Source organism: Xiphias gladius, chromosome 14, assembly GCF_016859285.1.
Source record: "Xiphias gladius isolate SHS-SW01 ecotype Sanya breed wild chromosome 14, ASM1685928v1, whole genome shotgun sequence".
NCBI lineage: Eukaryota > Metazoa > Chordata > Actinopteri > Istiophoriformes > Xiphiidae > Xiphias > Xiphias gladius.
The window spans coordinates 6,078,013-6,097,434 of NC_053413.1; the positions used below are offsets into that span (position 1 = coordinate 6,078,013).

The 19,422-nt window shown below is 40.0% G+C and overlaps 1 protein-coding gene across 2 annotated transcripts in view; it reads right to left on the minus strand.

The window, feature by feature from the left end:
* ctnnd2b (catenin (cadherin-associated protein), delta 2b) overlaps positions 1 to 19,080 on the minus strand; it is a 144,108-nt gene extending 125,028 nt beyond the window's left edge. For both annotated transcript variants that reach the window (XM_040143820.1, XM_040143819.1), the window contains exon 1: positions 18,949 to 19,080. In XM_040143820.1, the coding sequence (XP_039999754.1) occupies positions 18,949 to 19,080 (132 nt within the window). The remainder of the gene's footprint in view (positions 1 to 18,948) is intronic.
* Positions 19,081 to 19,422: the final 342 nt, after the last annotated feature.

Consider the following 19,422-nt stretch of genomic DNA (forward strand, 5'->3'; position numbering starts at 1 on the left):
AGAGGCTGAAAGGTTAAGCAGGCTGACAAACTAGCTGGATGGCGAGTCGTGAGAATTTGGTTGCAAGGCTCCTCGAAAACAGTCAAACAAAAGCGATCGCTCCCTCCTTTTCCCCTCTGCCCCTCCGATTCAGGGCTGACAGGCAGACACCTGTTACTGCAGAGGAAGGAGCACAGACCATGGTGGAACGTAGTCTGGAATATAATGGTGGTGAAAAGTGGAAAAAAAATTAATAAAAGAGAGCACACATACCTTCACATGGACCATACTTCACACAGAGACACAAAACCACAAGGTATCCCGCCTTCCTTTGCTCCCCTCTGGTCAAAAAGCGTCAACACTCCTCTCCCTCCTCCAAACACTCGTCTGTCCTGGGTCAGGACACAGCAAGTGATAGAGAGACAGAGCGCGAGAGAGAGAGACTACAGGTGTCACTTGAGCCGACCGAGCCCCCTCCTCTCTCCGAGTCTCTGTCTTATGTGTCTTTCTCTGTCCCTTCTCAGGGGCCATGAAACACACACACACACACACATGGTGTTCACTGAGGCACAAAGGTACCCATAGCAACGGAGCATTTAGAAGCCCCGTGGCATTATTTATGCAACGTTGCATCACAATGGGCCCTCCCACCGGCCAACCCTGCCAAAAAAGCCCGCTGCTCGCCAGTGACTCTCTGCTTCTCTCACTATACCTCTCTCTCTCTCTCTCTGACCGGACCATCTGCACCCCCGCCCCCCTTGATCCCTCCCTCCTCCCCCCACCCACCAAAACTGAAAAGCAAGGAGGGATTTTGGGAGAAGAGGGGAGCCAGAAGAGACAGAAGATGGAAGGCTAGCAAGATGGAGGGAGGCGCACACACACACACACACACACACACCGAAAACAGTAGACTCATGCCTACACACAAACACACATGCCGACCATATCCACATGCCTGCACACCACAGACAGACAGACAGACAGACACACACACACACACACACACACACACACACACACACTATGTGTTCTGCCTCAGTGAAATGCTACGGGCCAAAACAGGATGTCAGGAGTTTATCGGGGCAAAAAAGCAAATTAGTTGGAGTTGATTCAAGTACACACAAACACATACACACCAAACCTACATAGAGCATGTCAAGACTTGTTCATGCTAATAGCCTCTCTCATCTGGACAGACTGAGGATTTGGAAGCGCATGAAACAGATTTGATTTATTTCTCTACTGTAGTAAGAAGTCAATTATAAATGTGTTTTGTATTGTGCAGTAAGGGCCCAGACAGACAAGCATTCATAAAAGCAACATTTAAGTCTGTGTTTTTGTGTTCATTTTCATGTAATCACCACGCTCAGCAGATTTGGACACAGAGGCAATTAACTAACACAATGCAGCTCAACTTCCATGAACTTTGACATGAGGAATTGAGCCACTGACCAACAGAAAAACTGTCATGTCAGTGCCTTCAGAGTATGGAGAGCTAGAGAGTCCAAAATGGAAAAAAGGAAGCTACCATATAAGCTGTGTTGCACCATCCACTTTTATATAATCCTCATCTGCCCTTGAGCAAAAACTGCTGCACAAAAGATGGATGGTTTGCAGCCTAAACAGCATGTTTGCCCAGTTAGCATCCCAGCAACCTGCTTGCAAACCGTCAATTAGCAAGCCAGCTAGCTCGGTATCCTATAAACACAACCCCCCTGGAATCCTCTTGCTGCCTCCGCCTGGAGGAACTGGACCTGCTGTGCTAACACCCACAATGCAGGCACACATGCGCGCGCACACAAACACACACACACACACACACACACACACACACACACACACACACGCACACACACACACACACGCACACACACATTCACACAATTAGTAAAGGGCATTGCTTTTCTATCTCTCTATCAATCTATCTATCTAAAAGCCTATATCTCATGGTAGAATTGACACAGAATTTTCTTATTCTTTTAGTGAAGCAGCAAACGCCAACTTAACAAAAGGCACAATACATTTTGGATTGTGCTGTAAGGGCACAGTCAGACCAGCATTTACAACAGCACGAAAAACAAAGTCAGTTCACTTCAATGGAATCGCCATGTTTGGTACTGGAGAGTTCCAAGTAGAGGATACTATCATATAAGCTGTGTTGCACCATCCATTTTTATTTAGCAACCCCCCATCCTCCTGGCAGAGTACGACGAACTGCTCCTCAAAAGAGGAATGGTTTCCACCGCTTGGTGTGTCATGGTAACTGGCTGCAGCGAGCAGAGAGACTGACTGAGGTTCCTCCTGAGTTCTTCTTTATCCAAACCTAGGGTCTAAGGATAGACGCTATCGTATGCTGTACAGACTGTAAAGCTCTTTGAGGAATATTTGTGATTTTAGGGTACATAAATATAATTGATGTCTTCAGGTAGCTATCATGTTACCAGTCACCTCACCAGCTCCATTAGTTAGCTAACAAGCCCCAATGAAGGCACCAATAATTATAATTAATTATTGCAGCTTACCACCTGTCTACAAGCCTTTTCTTTTACACTTAAATGGAATGTCAATTTTCATTTTCATTTTGTAATTGTATTTTATTGTTTAAGCTGGAAAAAGCTAAGTGAAAAAAGTACCATGCACAACCATCTCTTACCCAGATGCAATCTGATTCGAAACTCAAATCCATGGCTTCCCAACAGGGGCTGCACTCACTTCCTAAAGCACCATGAAGCCCTGTGAAAATGTTATTCAGCCCCTGTCCCCACTATCTAAAACCCTTTTCTTTTCTTTTTGCTTTCCTTTATCCTGACTTGTCCACTTTGCCTCTCTCTCAATGACACTAACTAAACCAATCCCAGCAAATACATGCTGCATGCAAAGCTCCAGCCTCCAGTCATTTCTTTATTCAAATTTGGCTTGGCTCAGTTTACATGGTTGTTTGGCTGCAGACAGACTGATCACAGGTTTAATCACACACAAGTGGCCCATCAGCTGAGAATCTGGCTGAAACAGATTAGCTCGATCAATTCAGTGTTTCAGGCAGTAAGTCTGAGCTTCGGAGCACATGATGTAAATACACAGCATCTCTGAACATGCATGTCAGTGTGTGTGTGTGTGTGTGTGTGTGTGTGTGTGTGTGTGTGTGTGTGTGTGTGTGTGTGTGTGTGTGTGTGTGTGTTCGTGTACACAGTATATGTTGGGGAAGGCTGATATATTGTTGCTGTTCAGTCATGTGCAATAGTTGTTAATATTAAAAGGGCCTGCCACTGATCTTACACTGTCTTTTGTCATGGGGAGTAATACTCAGCTTGTGTTTTATACTGTCTTCTTGGTTCTGGAGAAGCTTTGTCAAGTCTGAGAGGATAACCCAGATGGTGTCATCAGGGTTATCAAGGTTTGGGCTTGTGATCTACAAATTTATAACAGAAAGCCTGTGTTATAAACTGGGGGCATGGAGACTATTCTTTTTTACTCTTTTTTTAAACCTGACTTTGGCCAATCCCCCAGCTTTATGGAAGAACAATAGCAGATCACTGAAGTGTCCTCTTAATATTTATATAAAATGTTCATTTATAAAGCAGAGAAAAAAGCCGTATTTCATTGTATTCGCTCACCATAGCAAAGCCGGAAACATTCTTAGTTTAAATGCACAATAATGACAACAACCTTAGATGTCACATTTCAGGTTAAAAGACCACTATCAATGTGTTTGCAAGTTTGAACTACAAATCATGTACTTAACAACTTTGCTGACCAATTTTAGATGGATGCTATAGAATTCGATTTTTAATGTATCTGTCCCATAGTTTGAAGCAGCCATCTAATTTCAAATAGCATTAAAAATAAACTGACTTGACAAATTGACTTTTGAAACTTGGTTATGTTGTGTAATCCTTCGCAATGATGTTAAAATGTTACATCATCTTTGTATGGTAATTCAAAGGAGTATTCCAGCAGTTGTGTTGTGCTTCCATTAAATTAGGGGACTCACAAAAGACAGATGTAAAACAGAGTGGTCCAAATCAAAGCAGAGGCTGTGATATCCTGTCGTTTAGTTTCTTGTGTGAGTCAGGAGTTTCTATTTATGTGACAAAATTTTATCTCGATGGATTACATAATTCAAGGGCCTGCTGAATGAATTTCATGATGTGCTGAGACGAATGGAAACCAACAGAGGTGATTAGTAATAAATGGACTAATATATAACTCCTGCAAGGGCTTACAATAGACAGGTGTGCTGCTCAAGTACAACATCCTGTTCATCATTTTGGTGGATAGAACCACCCGCTGGACAATATCAGCCTAAAAAACTGTTAGACAAAACTCAAAAAACATTGAAGGAACATTTTCCAAGCAATTTTGTACATTAGGTGAACTTATTGGTATTTTAAAAAGGGAAAACTCAATAATATACATTAACTGTAACACTACACATTAAGTATGGCGCACATAAAAATGCCAAGAAAATGAGTTCAACCAACTTTATTAAAGTCAGCATGTGAATTACATTAGACTTGATTAAATTGAGTATAATTTAGGAAAATTATGTTGCATAAATTATGATGTCAATCTTAACATTTTTACCAACTCTTCTTTTTGTGTGTATTGCATCAAATCTGCATTATATAACGTCCAAATAAATATTTAGTTAGAATTAACGCAATTCACATTTTAAGAAATAAAAAATTGAAAAACAAATATAATAACATCAACATTCCATCTTTTGTGTTTAATAACAAAAATCATGTCATTCTTGTTAGTATCACTAACTTCCTGTAATACAGTAGAGTACATTTAAACATGCTTTAAACTTAAACATGTAAACATTGTAAACCAGAAGAAGACGAAGATGACCTGACGGTCGCCACCAAGATAATCACAGTTTGATCCCATAATGTGTTTAAAAATCAGTTTCCAAAATACTTACCTCTATAAAATTTCACTTTAGACACATGTGCTGAGTGTCTGAAGAAAGTTGCTGGCAATAATTTCCAATGGCAAACCATTGAAAAGACACTCATGACAGTTTTAGAGTGCAGCTCAAGGCCTCATTCATAAGCACAGTCCATTAAGCCGTGATCCCACAAAAAGGCACAATTATAAGAAAAATGTTTGTCTCCACACTATAGCCCAGCAAAAAAGAGCCCTGCAGAAGCTGTGTCAGGTTAACAGCCATGTTTGATAACGTTGGTTAGTTTTAGCTTAAATGTTTTAAGTCTCAGGAGTTTGAAAAGTTTTGAAAGGATACTACAGACTGAGGGGTGGATGTCAGGCTGAGGAGAAGCCGATGAGAAGGCAGCATGCACTCGCCTCATGATCAAGACTAGTCATCACTGAGGTTCCCTCGATGATGCTCATTCAGCCTTTTAAGGTCCCTGTACATATTATCCTCTAATGTTCCTTATAAAACACACCGATACAACATTCTTTTTATGACCATACACTGTCAGACTTTTGATGGAAGCACAAATATCATATTCCAGAGATGCCGGGTGATTGAATTCAGACGAAGCTTTATTCCTTTAGTCTTGCTTGACACATGAGCTCCCACATATGATCGTATTTAAAAAAAAAAAAAAAGATCAGCTACAGACTGAAAAGGACACATTCCAACATTGTGCCTCAACAAAGAACAAGTTTTGTTTGAAATCCTTTTGTAACCAAAAAATGTAACAACTGCAATCTAGTTAATGATTTTATTAATATGGCCATGTAAAAACTTTTTTGCACACTTTCACTTCACCTGAATGTGCTCCATTAACACACTCTATGCTACACTGACCGACAGCACCTCCGTGGAGTGTGGTCTGCAGCCACCCAGTCGTGACATACGTACACGTAGACTCAAGGGGAACATCTTTGTTTATCTGAAAGGCAGGTAATTTGTCAGTTACTTGGACATACAGGACCAATACAAAATAAAAGAGATACTGTCCAATATGATGAAACAGACTATTCCTACTTTATGGAGAAATTTTGTGGAGACCATATCAGAGAGGTGCTGACTCATTTTTATGGCTGCAGTTTGTGTGAGGCCTTCAAGACATGACTTTATGTTCTAGAGTAATACATTCAAGACTGCATACACATATGATATATATTTTGATAATGTCACATTCTAGAATAGATTAAAATTTATATTAAAAGTAAAGACAGATATTTTAACCACTCAAGTGTGTTTCCCTTATAACTCTGGACCTTTCTGAAAATTTCAATTTTCACTCAATCTCTGAGAAACGACCCTTTACATTCAGTTTGGAAAATAACCTTTCACTAGCTTACCACATGCATTTATTCACTGCAACGGAAATAAAAAATAATATGCTTTAACCAAAAAATAGAATGATACTGGCCTTAGTAATGGCCTGGGAGCTAATGGCCTAAAACAAATGGCTGCTTCCCCTACTAGTGCAAGCTATCAAAATGCGATACACATGCAATGGCAGCTTGTACTCACAAGTCCATGAAGGATGGGAAATAGACAGAGCACCGACGAGGAATGGTGGGGAAAGGCTGTGGGTGGATTTCAGGCCCGATGCTGCATGCAGTAAACCTGGTACCCTTGCTAGTGGAAACAGTTAAAACGGAAGCTGTAGCAGACCAGATACATCTACTGCTCACAGGGTCCAGAAGACTTAAACTGGGACCAGACTAAGAAAATTCAGCCCGATTGTGACATGACGTTGTTGGGGCTAACAAATTTCCAGTGTCAGAAATGTAGTGTGACATAATCGAAGGACAGCAATGTGGTGTCTGGGACGACCCACGACAAGCCGACGAAATGTCTAACATATCAGAAATTTTGACAAATGTCCATCTCCTCTGTCACTTTAATAACCAAAAGCTTAAATATTATGTTATACTGAGGCACTCCTAACTTTAGGTCTTGGCTAAAAACACCAAACACACTACCACACATGCCAACGTCGCTAGCATTCTAACGCACTAATCGCAACTGGCATTGCAGCTTTTACAAACTGCATTGGATTAGTACAGTATTAAAAATACACACAAGTTTTCGCCTTCTTCAGATTGCAATAAGTCCTGAACCTGGTGGTATAACTTTGCTTAATGGCAATGGACTTATTTAAACCTACTCTCTGCTGTCATCAACTGTGTTTACGTAGCTGCATCTGCTTTGTGTCTGACTAGCCGGCAGCTTCACTCTGCGGTGTTACCTCGGCAACTTGGCTAAGCCTTGTTTTAAAATGTGGGATACTTGCATGTGATAAATAGAGCATAATTCCTGCGAGTCTCAATTTACAACTGATTTCAACAAAGAAACTGCCCTGCCAGCAAAACAAGTTTAAACTGGCTCTGTCGGGGGTTAGTCATAGGAACTTCTGATAGCAGTGCTTTCATGGAGTTTTGTCAACTCAGCTTCTTGCAAAGTTTAAAAAAAAAAAAACAACACAATTTCAACACAGGAAATAATGAGTGGCTGTAATCTTGATTAGGTGTGACTCAAATTGACGAAAATAAAAGGATAATTAATTTATTTGAGCAAATCTACATTTTAAATGTAGGTATTATGAACTGCACCAGTGAAGGGCTTTACTGATGTGCATGCATGTGCGTGTGTGTGAGTAATCATGGCTTGGCAAGCAATTAAGTAGAAAGGACAACAATTAACTATGTCTTAATGGGCAGGTTCTACAATGAAGTGCTGTCAGCTGATTGTATTACTAAAGATTCAGCTCCAATGTGAGACTATTAATGGAGACTGAGAGAAGACAGATAGAGAGTTAGTGTGTAGCCACAAGCTTGCAGAAACAGGCTGGCCCCTAAAACCCCATTAAAGCAATTAGTAAAGTAAAATAAATGACTGTAGGACAGTGATGGGCTGCATGGGGAGCAAAGTTGGTGTGTATGTGTGTGTATATGCGTGTGTTCTAGCTGTAGCTGTCTCCCCCTCTCTCTCAAGTGTAAAGTGGTGTAATTGTGCCCCGTGGTGTCTGCCTGGCATTTAGTTGTTTCAGAAGGGGGGGCTGTTCAATGACAAAATGTCAAGGTGGCTGTATAGCTAAGACCACTGCTGTCTGGAGCTATTGTTTTAGGCCGGAAAATTATTAAGTAGTTCCAGTCAGCCACAGAATCATCCTGGAGGCAGAGGAAAACAAGCCCACATGAGAGGGTGGGGTGTGACAGAAAGATAGAGACCAGGGGAGCACGGAGAGAGAAGTGAAATGAGATAATGGAAAGGAAAGCTGCAACAGGGAAGACAGATTCAACGAGATTTGGCGCTATGCGGATACCAAGACTACTTCAATGTGCATCTCAAACCAGACTATAACTGCAGCTGTAGATTCGGGGTTTAATTCCTCTCCTCACAACCGTCTGTGTTTCTCCCCCCTCCCCTCAGAGACAGTGCTGAAACTGGTTTCAAGCAGAGGGTTAGACACATCAAATTATGAGCAACGGTAACATAAACACATTTTAAATAAACTCAAGGTAAAACTGCGGGGCAAATGAAAACCTCAAGGATGTTAAATGCTCAAGGCCATGACAAACGAGGTTAAACATCTAAAAACATCCAAAGGGTCAGTCTTCCTTTCTTGACTTTGTTGCTTTAATCACACTGAAACACCTTGTGGTCTTGGTATCTTTGGCTCAGTTTATTGCCTGTTGCTGGGATGATTGCCAATGCTACCTCTCCCAAAAAAAATTAAAATTTTTTATCTGCAGATGCTGAGTGGAAAAGAAGGAAAATGAGTAGCTCTGCCCAATAAAAGCTTACCGTCCTCAGCGGAAATGGTTTCACTGGATGGATTCGAGATTCGACAAAATGAAAAACAAAATTTTCAAGATTTTCGACAAGATCACGACAGTCCTTTCTTAATTTGCGCACTTCGCTGTACTGGTGTTGTTCTCGCAAAACAGTGTCACCCACTGCCAAAGTACTGTTCTAATTCAAAAGTGCACATCTACGGTACAATACGCTACATCTAGTACGGTCCAAATGACTAGAAGGCTTAATTTAACTTGACTTAATTTATAAAGGATGCTTTGGACTTGTGTGGGCTGAATCAGCCAATCCGTTGTCAGAAAATGAATAGCTGTAATTTCAGCTATAAAAATCTAATCACATTACTATAATGCTTTACTAACTAATGCGTTACCGCCCAACACTGGTGGAGAAAACTTTAAAGAGTACTGTCCTTAAGTCATAACTGTTTTCATGCTAAAATGATATACATCTATGGTAGGATTTTTTGTATTTGTAGATTATGGCATGCTTGAACCACATACAATGTGCTGCCTGACAAGGGCATGATCGATGATGATCTTTATGCGCGTACATTTTTTTTTCAGTGACTCCACAGAAGTCGGTTTACCAGGGAAACTAGGCTTTGATCGAGGATGGCTATCAATATAAACTTTTTGTAAATGTATGAGAGATGAGCTTTTAATGCAGATGATGCGAGATGAGAGAGAAGACCAAGAAGCATCTGCATTCTTGTCCTACAGAAAATGTAGCGCCTCTTGTGGACCACACTACACAGACCTTATTGTTGCGACTGGTTGGTCAGTACCATGCTCCCATATACATTAAGCTGGCCTGTTTAATGTAGCCAGTTGAGGGTGTTTTCAGTGGCTTGCATGTTCACTTCAGCTTTGTAATTATTTTTCTTATTTTTTTTTTAGTCTGCATATTTGTCAGACATTTTATGCCATTTTGTTCCATTCTGTCTAACTACTGTGAATGGAATTATTTTATTATGGTAACCATGGTTCAGCACCATCAGTTACTTTTCTTATTCATTAAACTGACAGATGGCATTTAGACTTAATACACATGCTTAAAACATTTTGGTAAGTGATGAAATATTCTCATTCAAAGCAACACCTGCTTGTGCGACATCTGTGACCTTCACAGGGGCCAGGGACAAATATCCTTGGTAACAAAAAGGATACTTAGGGAAATAATGTAAGAAAAATATAAAATAGACAACGGAGGAAACATACAAACTGAATGAAAATAAATGAATTCATAGGACACAATGATTCATTATCAAATTAATTATAACAAATAAAGATGACGGCCATAGGGTTTGCACTGTGCTGGTTTGCAAGGTCCAGTCATACAAGAGAAGGACACAGATTTAAACAAATTTATTTTTACAAAACTAATGCTGATATGAAAGTATAGAATATTTTGCGTCGCTGTTAAAGTTATGAGTCATCTTGAGACCTTGTGAAAACAGTTACAGTTTTGAAATGTGATCCATACAAAAAAATAGGACTGAAATTAGTCCAATGTGCTCACTAATGCATGCACTTAAATCCTGGCTCAGGCTATGGTGCCGCATCTGTCTTTCTTCATTTGCCTGTAATAAAATAATCAACATCCACCACTGGACTTATGCTCATCAAATATAAAGTGCGGTATCTTTCCCTTTGCAGTGTCAACCATCTGCTCAGCTCTCTGTATAAAATAACTGGCAGAGCTAAACTCCTTAGTCTGGATCACTAGACTCAGCTCCTCAACCCAGCAAAGCCTAGACACACACGCACGTACGTACACACACAGAACCTACACCACTTGCCTGTCAATCCCCTGTCACTCATTTTTTTTCCTTTTCCGTAGCAGGTAGCAGAGGGGGAGTTGACAATTAGATTGAGATGCCAAATGTAAGAGCCCCTTGGCTATTCTGGGGCCAACTCACAATGTCAGTTTGAGCGACAGACAGCCAAAAAACTGACACTTTGAAATGAGCAAAAAACACATGCATGTAAAGATATATGTACTCGAATGCACATGTACCCATGAATTAACATTTCACTAAAACCAGCTCCAAACAGCTATTGTCCAATAATAGCTTAGCAACCGTAACTAGGTGTGGCAGTACTGGCGAGCTTTCTCTACATGCTAAAGTGGTGTACATGGGGCTGCAGAAAGTAAATACTCTTTATGTAAAGAGTCTGACGGATGTTTTGTGGTTTTAGCCTTTTTAAAACCATACATACAAGAGCTTAATTTACTGAATGGATTGAACAGTGCGTTTTTCTAATCTAACGCAAGCTTACTAAAGTTACCTTCAGCAATAACCTAACCCAGTGTTACTTCCAAGGCCAAGGAGCAAATCACTAACGAAATACATCAGTGTGTGGGATTAAAGGTTATTACAAAAAAAAAAGCCTAGTCAATGACTAGCACATCTGCTGTATAGAATTTCCCCACTGTGGATGCTATCATAGTTTATGCTAACATTTACGGCTCTGCTAGCCTTGCCATTTCTATTACCATTGAAATGCTAAAATTGAATGCATATTGTTTGAAAATACAAAACAGTATGCATGGTAAGCAGCCTAAAATAACAGGGTTGTGTCAGAACGAAACAACAGTCTGATGTCACATTTTCCTTCTCATACTTACATACAAGGAATAACTTGTTCTACACAATTAAACAATTAAAGATCAATGCTACTCTCTTGTACTTGGATTATCAATTTATGAGGATTGCTGGCTTTTTGCCTGGGACATTTAACTTTTAGCCTTTCTTTTTTAGCATGAAGTCATGTAATGTACTTAAGGTAGCCATCTGGTTCACATTTAAGACTCCTTTTGCAGTCTGTCGGAATCATCAACATGATAGCCTGAGATGCTGCTTTCAACCAATTCATGGAATTAACATTAGCTTGATTAGCTAGTTATTTATAGGTGATAAAATCTGCCCGCTCCAGTTCATTTTAGTGCCAAAAATGGGACATCTGCTTTGGTGTCCCACTGTCTAAAATTAAAGACCCATTGTTTCAGAAATTACTAAAAATTTTAAAGGTAAACAGCAGCGCTGCACAGCAGAAATTTAACATTCGACATTTTGTCCTATTTCTACTATGGGGCTCTGGCCTCAAGTTTTTCTTCAACTGGAAATAACAAAAAGTAGAAGACTTTCTCAAATGTCACCAAAACCGGATTTACAAGCATTTTTGACGTCTGTCACTCTACCGTCAGGTATGTGTCACCCGAGTCTATTTTTTATTTCCTTTGGTGCGTTTCGTGAAGCGTAATCCCCGCAGACACCACTTAAATCACACAAATGTCCCATTGTTTATATTTTCTGAACATTTTAATGGTATCTGTAATGACTGATCAATGATGTTTTGTTTCATTGTAGGCACTTTCTCCGAGCCTTCTACAGTGGGCGGGGAAATAAAATGAATTAATAAATACATAGAAACAATGCTGTTTTCTTCCTGTATAATCCTCATGCAGCCTACTTGAAAAGTATTTACCCAGTAAATTTCTGCTGTCAATCAGTCTGGTGAACACAATTTGTCTGGCTTCTGTCCTTTCAGCTCCTCAGGAGCAGCTGCTGACTGCTGCTCAGTATCTCTCTTGTCTCGCTTATAATGTGGAGTTAGATGCACAAATACACACAATTCTTCCAAAAATCCCTCCACTCCATCCCTATCCCTTAAATATTCCTGTTTCTGTATGACCCCTTGCAAAAAAAGTAAAACAAAATAAATATCAAATCTACTTTGAAACCATTTCACATGAATATCGAACTCTGTTGTGAACTTTAAAGAGAACTACTGTATATTTGATAATTGAATGAATTAGCCGATGCTAAACCAATCTTGATTAATCGTTGAAGGCAGAATATGTAAATATCCTCTCTCAGCAATAGTGGCCAAAGAGCCCAGTCCAATGACAGGTACACAGAGAGGGCCAGTAAAAAACTTTATGGATTTTTTGAAGGTCCACTAGCTGACCAATGGGGTTTTTTCCCAGTATGCCCGATGGCCAGTCCAACTATGGCACAGTTGAAGAGGAAGAGGAGGATGGACCCAATAGTGCATCTCCTTGTTTCTTATGATAGGGGTGGACACCCCAACTTTCTGGTAATATGCTCCCCCTTATTCGTTTGGAGTATGAATTTGACAGTTGACCAGTTCTTACACATTCCCCCTTTATTAAACAAATGAAGAGGGTAGCGGAAAGGGGGTGAGGAAAGCCCGATAGGAGAACAAGAAAATACTAATAAAAGAACCAAATTTATCTTCAATGACTATAAGGACAATTGCTTTCAAAAAGCTATTAATCCTGTGTTGTTTATCATCTCACAAGTCATATCACCAATCATAAATGGAAAGTATTAAAGTGTTTGTGCTTTAAAACTGATTAAAAAATTGGGTGTGCTAGTTGCACAGCTACCAAATATACAAAGACAATTTGATCAATTAAAAGTATGTCAATTGTAACGGTACTACAGGCGAAGAGAAGAACTGAGATGAGTTTAATTAGACTTAATGAGAAAAAAAGGTATAACTTCAATTACCTCAGCCGAAACTGCTTCTAATGTGGATTCGTATAAGTTTTAAGTCAGACCAGAGAGTAGCTGTTTTCTGCTCCAGTGCCAATTAGAGTGAACAGTTCCACAGAGCACCATGATTCGCATTAATTATCCCTTGGCTGAGAGGCTGCAGAAACACCACATTCTGCCTAAAAACTCAGATTTGATAACCAGTAGAAACCCTGTGTAATAGATTTTCATATTTGTGTTTTTTCCATTGGTTGACTTCTCTCTTTGGCTGCATTTTTGCCCTCATGAATTCCTTTATTTTCATCAACTTTTCCTCTACGCATCCTTGAACGCACTGTCATGTTTTCTTCTCATAGGAGGCAGTGAATGTAACATCTCTTTTCTGACATTACTTATGTTGTGCCAGTGTTGTGGCTTGTAAAAACACAGCAGGAGGTCATGTTTCCAGCATGATGGAAATGAAGGTTGAAGCAGTGATGTAATGTTCTTTCCAGTTCATGACTAAACACAGCAAGAACACATGGGCGCGCTCTCTAATGGGGATCACAATATGCCTTAAGTTTTTTTTTTAATCCTTGAAAATTTTAATCGTACTGTATGTCAGGTCTGGGTGATTGCAGTTTTATATTTGTAAAATAAAAATCTCTATTGGGATATTTACCAAGTCTACTGCAAATTATCATCATGAGAGAAATTTTGTGTCACCGCAATCTTTCAGTTTAGTTGTATATTTAGTGAGACAGCACTGTAAATGAGCCCAGCTGCAGTTCATGTGATTTGCATGCGCCATAACTTATGTTCTGATGCTGGCCTCTTTAAGACATGTACTCTGCTTGTCTGCGAAACTTTTTTGAAGGTGAACTTGGAATATTGGCTTACGAGAGGACACTTTAGCTACTGCAATTTTGCATGTTGTTCTACAGGAGGAAAGTTGTACTGTATGTACAGAAATATTAGTCATATGGCCTACTTTTGTCGGCACAACAAAACAATCACAGCTTAAATTAAAAGTCTCCATGAGTTATGATAATTGCACGTGGGAGTTTTATTTAGCAATTTTAAATCTTTTGAACTCCTTTGAGTACATATTGAATTTAAAACTCCACAGTATCAGTGTAATTTTTTAGTACTGAGCTGGCTCCTTCAGTCACATCTCAGTAGACTGATAATCACACTGAACTGCCATTTCATTTCTGACAGTTTGATTCAGAGGTCCGTAACCAGTGGACCTGATGTGACCTATTTAAAGTCAGGACAAATACATGAAGAACATTGTAATTTGTCTGTGCTGAAGAGAGCTCCTGTAGAATGATTCTTACCATACATTTTAAAGGACAGGTCTGATTTTAATGGGTTTTTTTCCTTGTTGTCCTCAAAAAAAGACCAAAACCAACAATGTGAAGAATGGGTCATGAATATATAGCTGAATTTTTAAACAAGACTAAGAGTCACAAGCCACGTTGGCAGCTCTATGAAGCTCTGTCAATTCAATCCATAATGTAGTTGTTGAGATATTTCAGTCTGGACCAGTTACTCAAAAAGGAGTAAATAGTGCATTTGTTGGGGACTATTTTTAGCTGCGGATTAATACATATTTGACCAAAATAGTGAGTATTTACAGCACCATGATGGTGTCTATGGGCTTGACTCAGAATATACAGTGTTGCATTTAAGTAATTTAAATAATTAATCATATCTTTACTGCTGTCATTTGAGCATTTTCCTTTTCTGAACTATTTATGGAGAGGTGCTGTTAACTGCTTATTGTTGATGTTACACCTTGCTTTTCCTACACGTGAAATTTCAGATGCATGTTTCTCTGTCGCAGTTGTTTGTGTTAAATTGGGTGCAGCAACTATGTGTATACATTTTTCTTCCACCTTGTATTTTGTGCCTATAAATATAAACCCCACAAAATACATACTGCATGGGCCAACACACAAAAACTAGCAATATTTAGCAATACTGCCTCTCTCACATTTTACTAGCACAAAACCTTGGTATGGCCCTTTAGTAAATATGGACAAATGCAACTCTAATATTTAGCGATACAAAAAGGGCTGGAAGCACCAGAAAAGAAACATGGATTTTCTGAATTACTGTTTTAAAATGAAATTAAGTGTTTTGTTTGCTTCCTTGTCTGTTGATATGATAAAACCGTTATGAGGATTTTTTTTAAAAACACATTCACATTTTGATATTTTAGAACTGACGGGATTGTTTGGAACGTTGCCGGAATGCAAGCAAAAGACAGTTAATCAATACCCTGTGCCTCTTCCACTTTATCTGTCATTCAATAAGACAATATGTCAGATTTTTCAAATAGGCCACATCTCACATTGGAAGAAACCTCTTTGAGAGCTGGCACTTCACACTGTACTTCCCCAATTGCAGATTAGTTGACAGCAGAGATGATGAACGATATGAAGACAAAAGCTTACAGATGTGATAAATACAACGTCGAATGGCTAATCAATCTCATGTGGGTAGAAGGAAACGATGGAAAAGCAGCAGTAGGGATCTCCTGGTGTGAGTCAGCAGAGGCAAAAGACGCTGATTGGCAGCGTGTACATGTACATGTATGTGTGTTTGTATGTCTGCAAACCGCATGCATGCACATCTGTGTACCCAAGTGTGTGTGGAGCCTTTTCTCGGTCTCTCGTGCCTGACCTTGTCTTTATGAACCAAAATGAACAGGAAGGCTTTTTGTACCTGCATGCGTGCATGTTCGTGTGTGTGTGTGTGTGTGTGTGTGTGTGTGTGTGTGTGTGTGTGTGTAACGACACTCCCAGGAAAAACTCCAGAAAAACAAACCCTGCTACCTTTTCACAGCCTGGTAACAAACATTGGCAGCAGCCAAAACATACTGAGAAATTAAACACGGAAAAATGAAGTATTGAAGGAAGTGACAAATGACTGATTTAAAAAATGATAATAGTTGGCCATGGTGCAGGAGCATGAAACATAACGACTCCAGGCCGTAGAGGAAGAAGGAGGGAGGTGGAGGAGGGAGTGAGCAACTATCTCTTCGCCTCCACTTTGTTCAAATAGCTGACACTCCCTCCCTCCATTCCCGTCTTCTCCTCCTCAGCCTTTTTCTTTTTACACATTCTCATCAGCAGGCCATTACTGTGCCCCAGACCATCTGCAAGTGGGTGCGTGTTCATGACCTGTATGTGTGTATATGTCCACATTTACATGACCCACTTAGACTAGGGATGGTCTTCCAGAACACTGTAGTAACTCACAGTCAAGTTTCAGTCTAAAACACGCAGAATCCATTATTTTTTCTACTCTCAGCATTTTCACTGGCTATCTTTAGCTTCTGAGTAGTTTTCTTCACATCCTATAGCACTCAATGACAAACACAGTGTCCACAATATCAAATATCCACCCACCTACCCATACCCCATACAAACACAAACACACACACACACACACACACACACACACACACACACACACACACACACACACACACACACACACGCACGCATGCACACATACACACACTGCATGCACAAATACACATCATTACATGCACATCTCTTCAGTCCAATTCCAGACAGAGCCAACATTCATAGCAGTGGTATCTACTGTTATAGGAGTGCAATGTTACATCAGTAACATATAACCATAGATGATGGACACCTGGAGCCTACATTACCCACAGTGCAACTCAGTCACAGACAGTTTAGTCCGAGATTCAGTTGTGTTATGCTGGTAGCGACTGATGTAGTCTCTAGCCTCTAGCCTCAAGCAGAGATGTGGAGTGGGCTACAGATGTCTGGAAAGCTATACCAATGGGAGTGTAAGTTGAAAGAAAGTAGTTTCTTAAATACACTAGTAGTGCGGCTCTGGGGGTCGGCAATGCCAACAGAGCATCTGCTCAACACTTCCAGATTAAAATATCTAAAAAACTGCTGGATGAATTAACAATATATTTGGCATAGGAATAAATGTTTTCAGTGGTTAAACCCAAATGACTTTGGTGATCCCCACCACCAGCATCACCAGCAGGCTAAAATTTCCACTTGTCCCACACTTCAGTTTACCTCTACCTTTTAAAACAAATGACCAGATTCTCTTCAGCAAAGTTGTCCAGCCAACAATTTTGTTTCCTGGTGTGCAACAAGCATTACAGCCTCGGGGGGCTGCTAGCTTTGTTGTAGACTTTTAATTGTATTGTTTCTCGGGTTTCAACATCTAAGATTTAATGATCTGCGAAACTAATGAGTCAAACATATGCAACTGTCACTAAACAAAAAATGTAGCAGTGATGAGTAACTCTTAGGTCGCTTTCGAATCTGTAGTTCAGTCCCTTTGGTCCAGACGAATAATGGGTCACATGGAATGACAGGTAACAGGTAACTCATTCATTGTACAGTTACAGTTCATTCTGAAGTCTTCCTTTTTAATGAAGAACTGCCAAACTACACAGATTACAGCACAACACACCTCTGTTGCAATTCCTTTTCAAAATGTTGTATCTCCGCACAGGAATGGTGACATATGTATGCGATACCATGGTTACCAAATGATCTAGCATAAATGTATATGCTGCCTATGAAGACTGCTCATCAGATTGTTTCCTTGAGGGTTCAGGATCAGCAGATGAATTTTGAAATAATGCTAAAAAATCGCATATCTATCATAATAAAATCCAGTGGTTGGTACTTTTTGGTGTTGCTGACACACCAAAGCTGAGCTGCACCACAGTCCGCTGGGAAGTCACAGACTTACATCTTTCACACCAGCATAAACCAACCAAATCAAACTGGCAAATGCACCAGAGTTCCTTTGGACCGCTCCGAACAGTTTAGGTGTGAAACCACCCTTGAAAAAGTGACTTTTGTTCTGTGTGCTATTAGCCTGGTTCCAGTCCTCTGAATTACTGCCTACGTCTTAAATTTTGCAGTACAATTTAAATAAGTCTGGTCTCTGTTGGAGAAAGAATCAAGGAAATGGATTGTAATGCACCGTGATTACCTTTGACTACAAATTTTGAAAATCCAGGAAAGTTATATTGGGGAGAAAATACGTCTATGCAACTGTTTAAAAGTGTTTGTAAAATGTGGGCATGACACAATGTATAATTTCTTGTGCAGATCACACCTTTAGTTAGTGTAGAGTTAAAAGCCAGGTAAAGTAACAATAGTGATCCACTATTCCCATATGTAAAAAATTTGCATGTATAGAGATGCACACCTTACACACATACAGTAGATATCAATGTAAAAGTCAGCATAAATCTAAACAGTTATGTATCTAGGAGCCAAAAATGCAAGAGGAGTCTAATCTTAGCTTTACTGAAGAAAAAAATCAAGGTGGATACTTTGTCTTGTCCCTTTACTGCCTCATCATACACAGTGTACCAACAAAGCTGCTCAGACTTAAGTGAGGCATCCGACCACATTAGAGCCTTTTCCAAATTAACACCATAGCCTAAGGCTTTCCACTAACAGATCAAAATGTGTTGACATATCTGTGACACATTAGCTCAGATGGCCATTCCATCATTGGTGGTTACTGTTTACTGTGTGCTGTCGCCTTGTCTCCGTCTGTAAAGACTGGAGGAATTATCCTCACTACTTTCTGGTACTCGTTTCATTCCATTAATTGTGACAACCTTCTGTGTATTCTGCGTGCAAACAAACACGTACACACACATACGCCCACACGCACACAGAGTTCTAACCTGTTCCTTGACGGAGGCGAGGATGGCAGAGGTGGTTTCAGACTCGGAGCCGTCTCCATTGGAGGCGTTGAGGACGGGGCTCAACATGGTGGCAGCGCTGGCAGTGTCAGACGCCACCTCAGGCACTGGCATACCTCCTGGAAAACAAGAGAAAATCCAGCTCTTTGACTGATATTAAAGACACCCTGACATGCTAGCATTTAGGCTGAGTTGCTGTCACACCTACACTCTCCTACACTCTTGTACTCAAAGTAAACCATACGCACAGATATGAACGTTACAGTGAAGGAAGAGGTGAAGAGAGACACGCTTGCAAGCTCATATACAGCATTGACATAGTGGGGTTATAGCAAAATATAAGATCACTGACAAACTAATCTGCTGATAGACTATGAAAATTTGGATTCCAGCCAGTCAATATTCTCCATGTGCAATGCATGACAATGTGATGTTCATGATGCATTTTGAGATGAT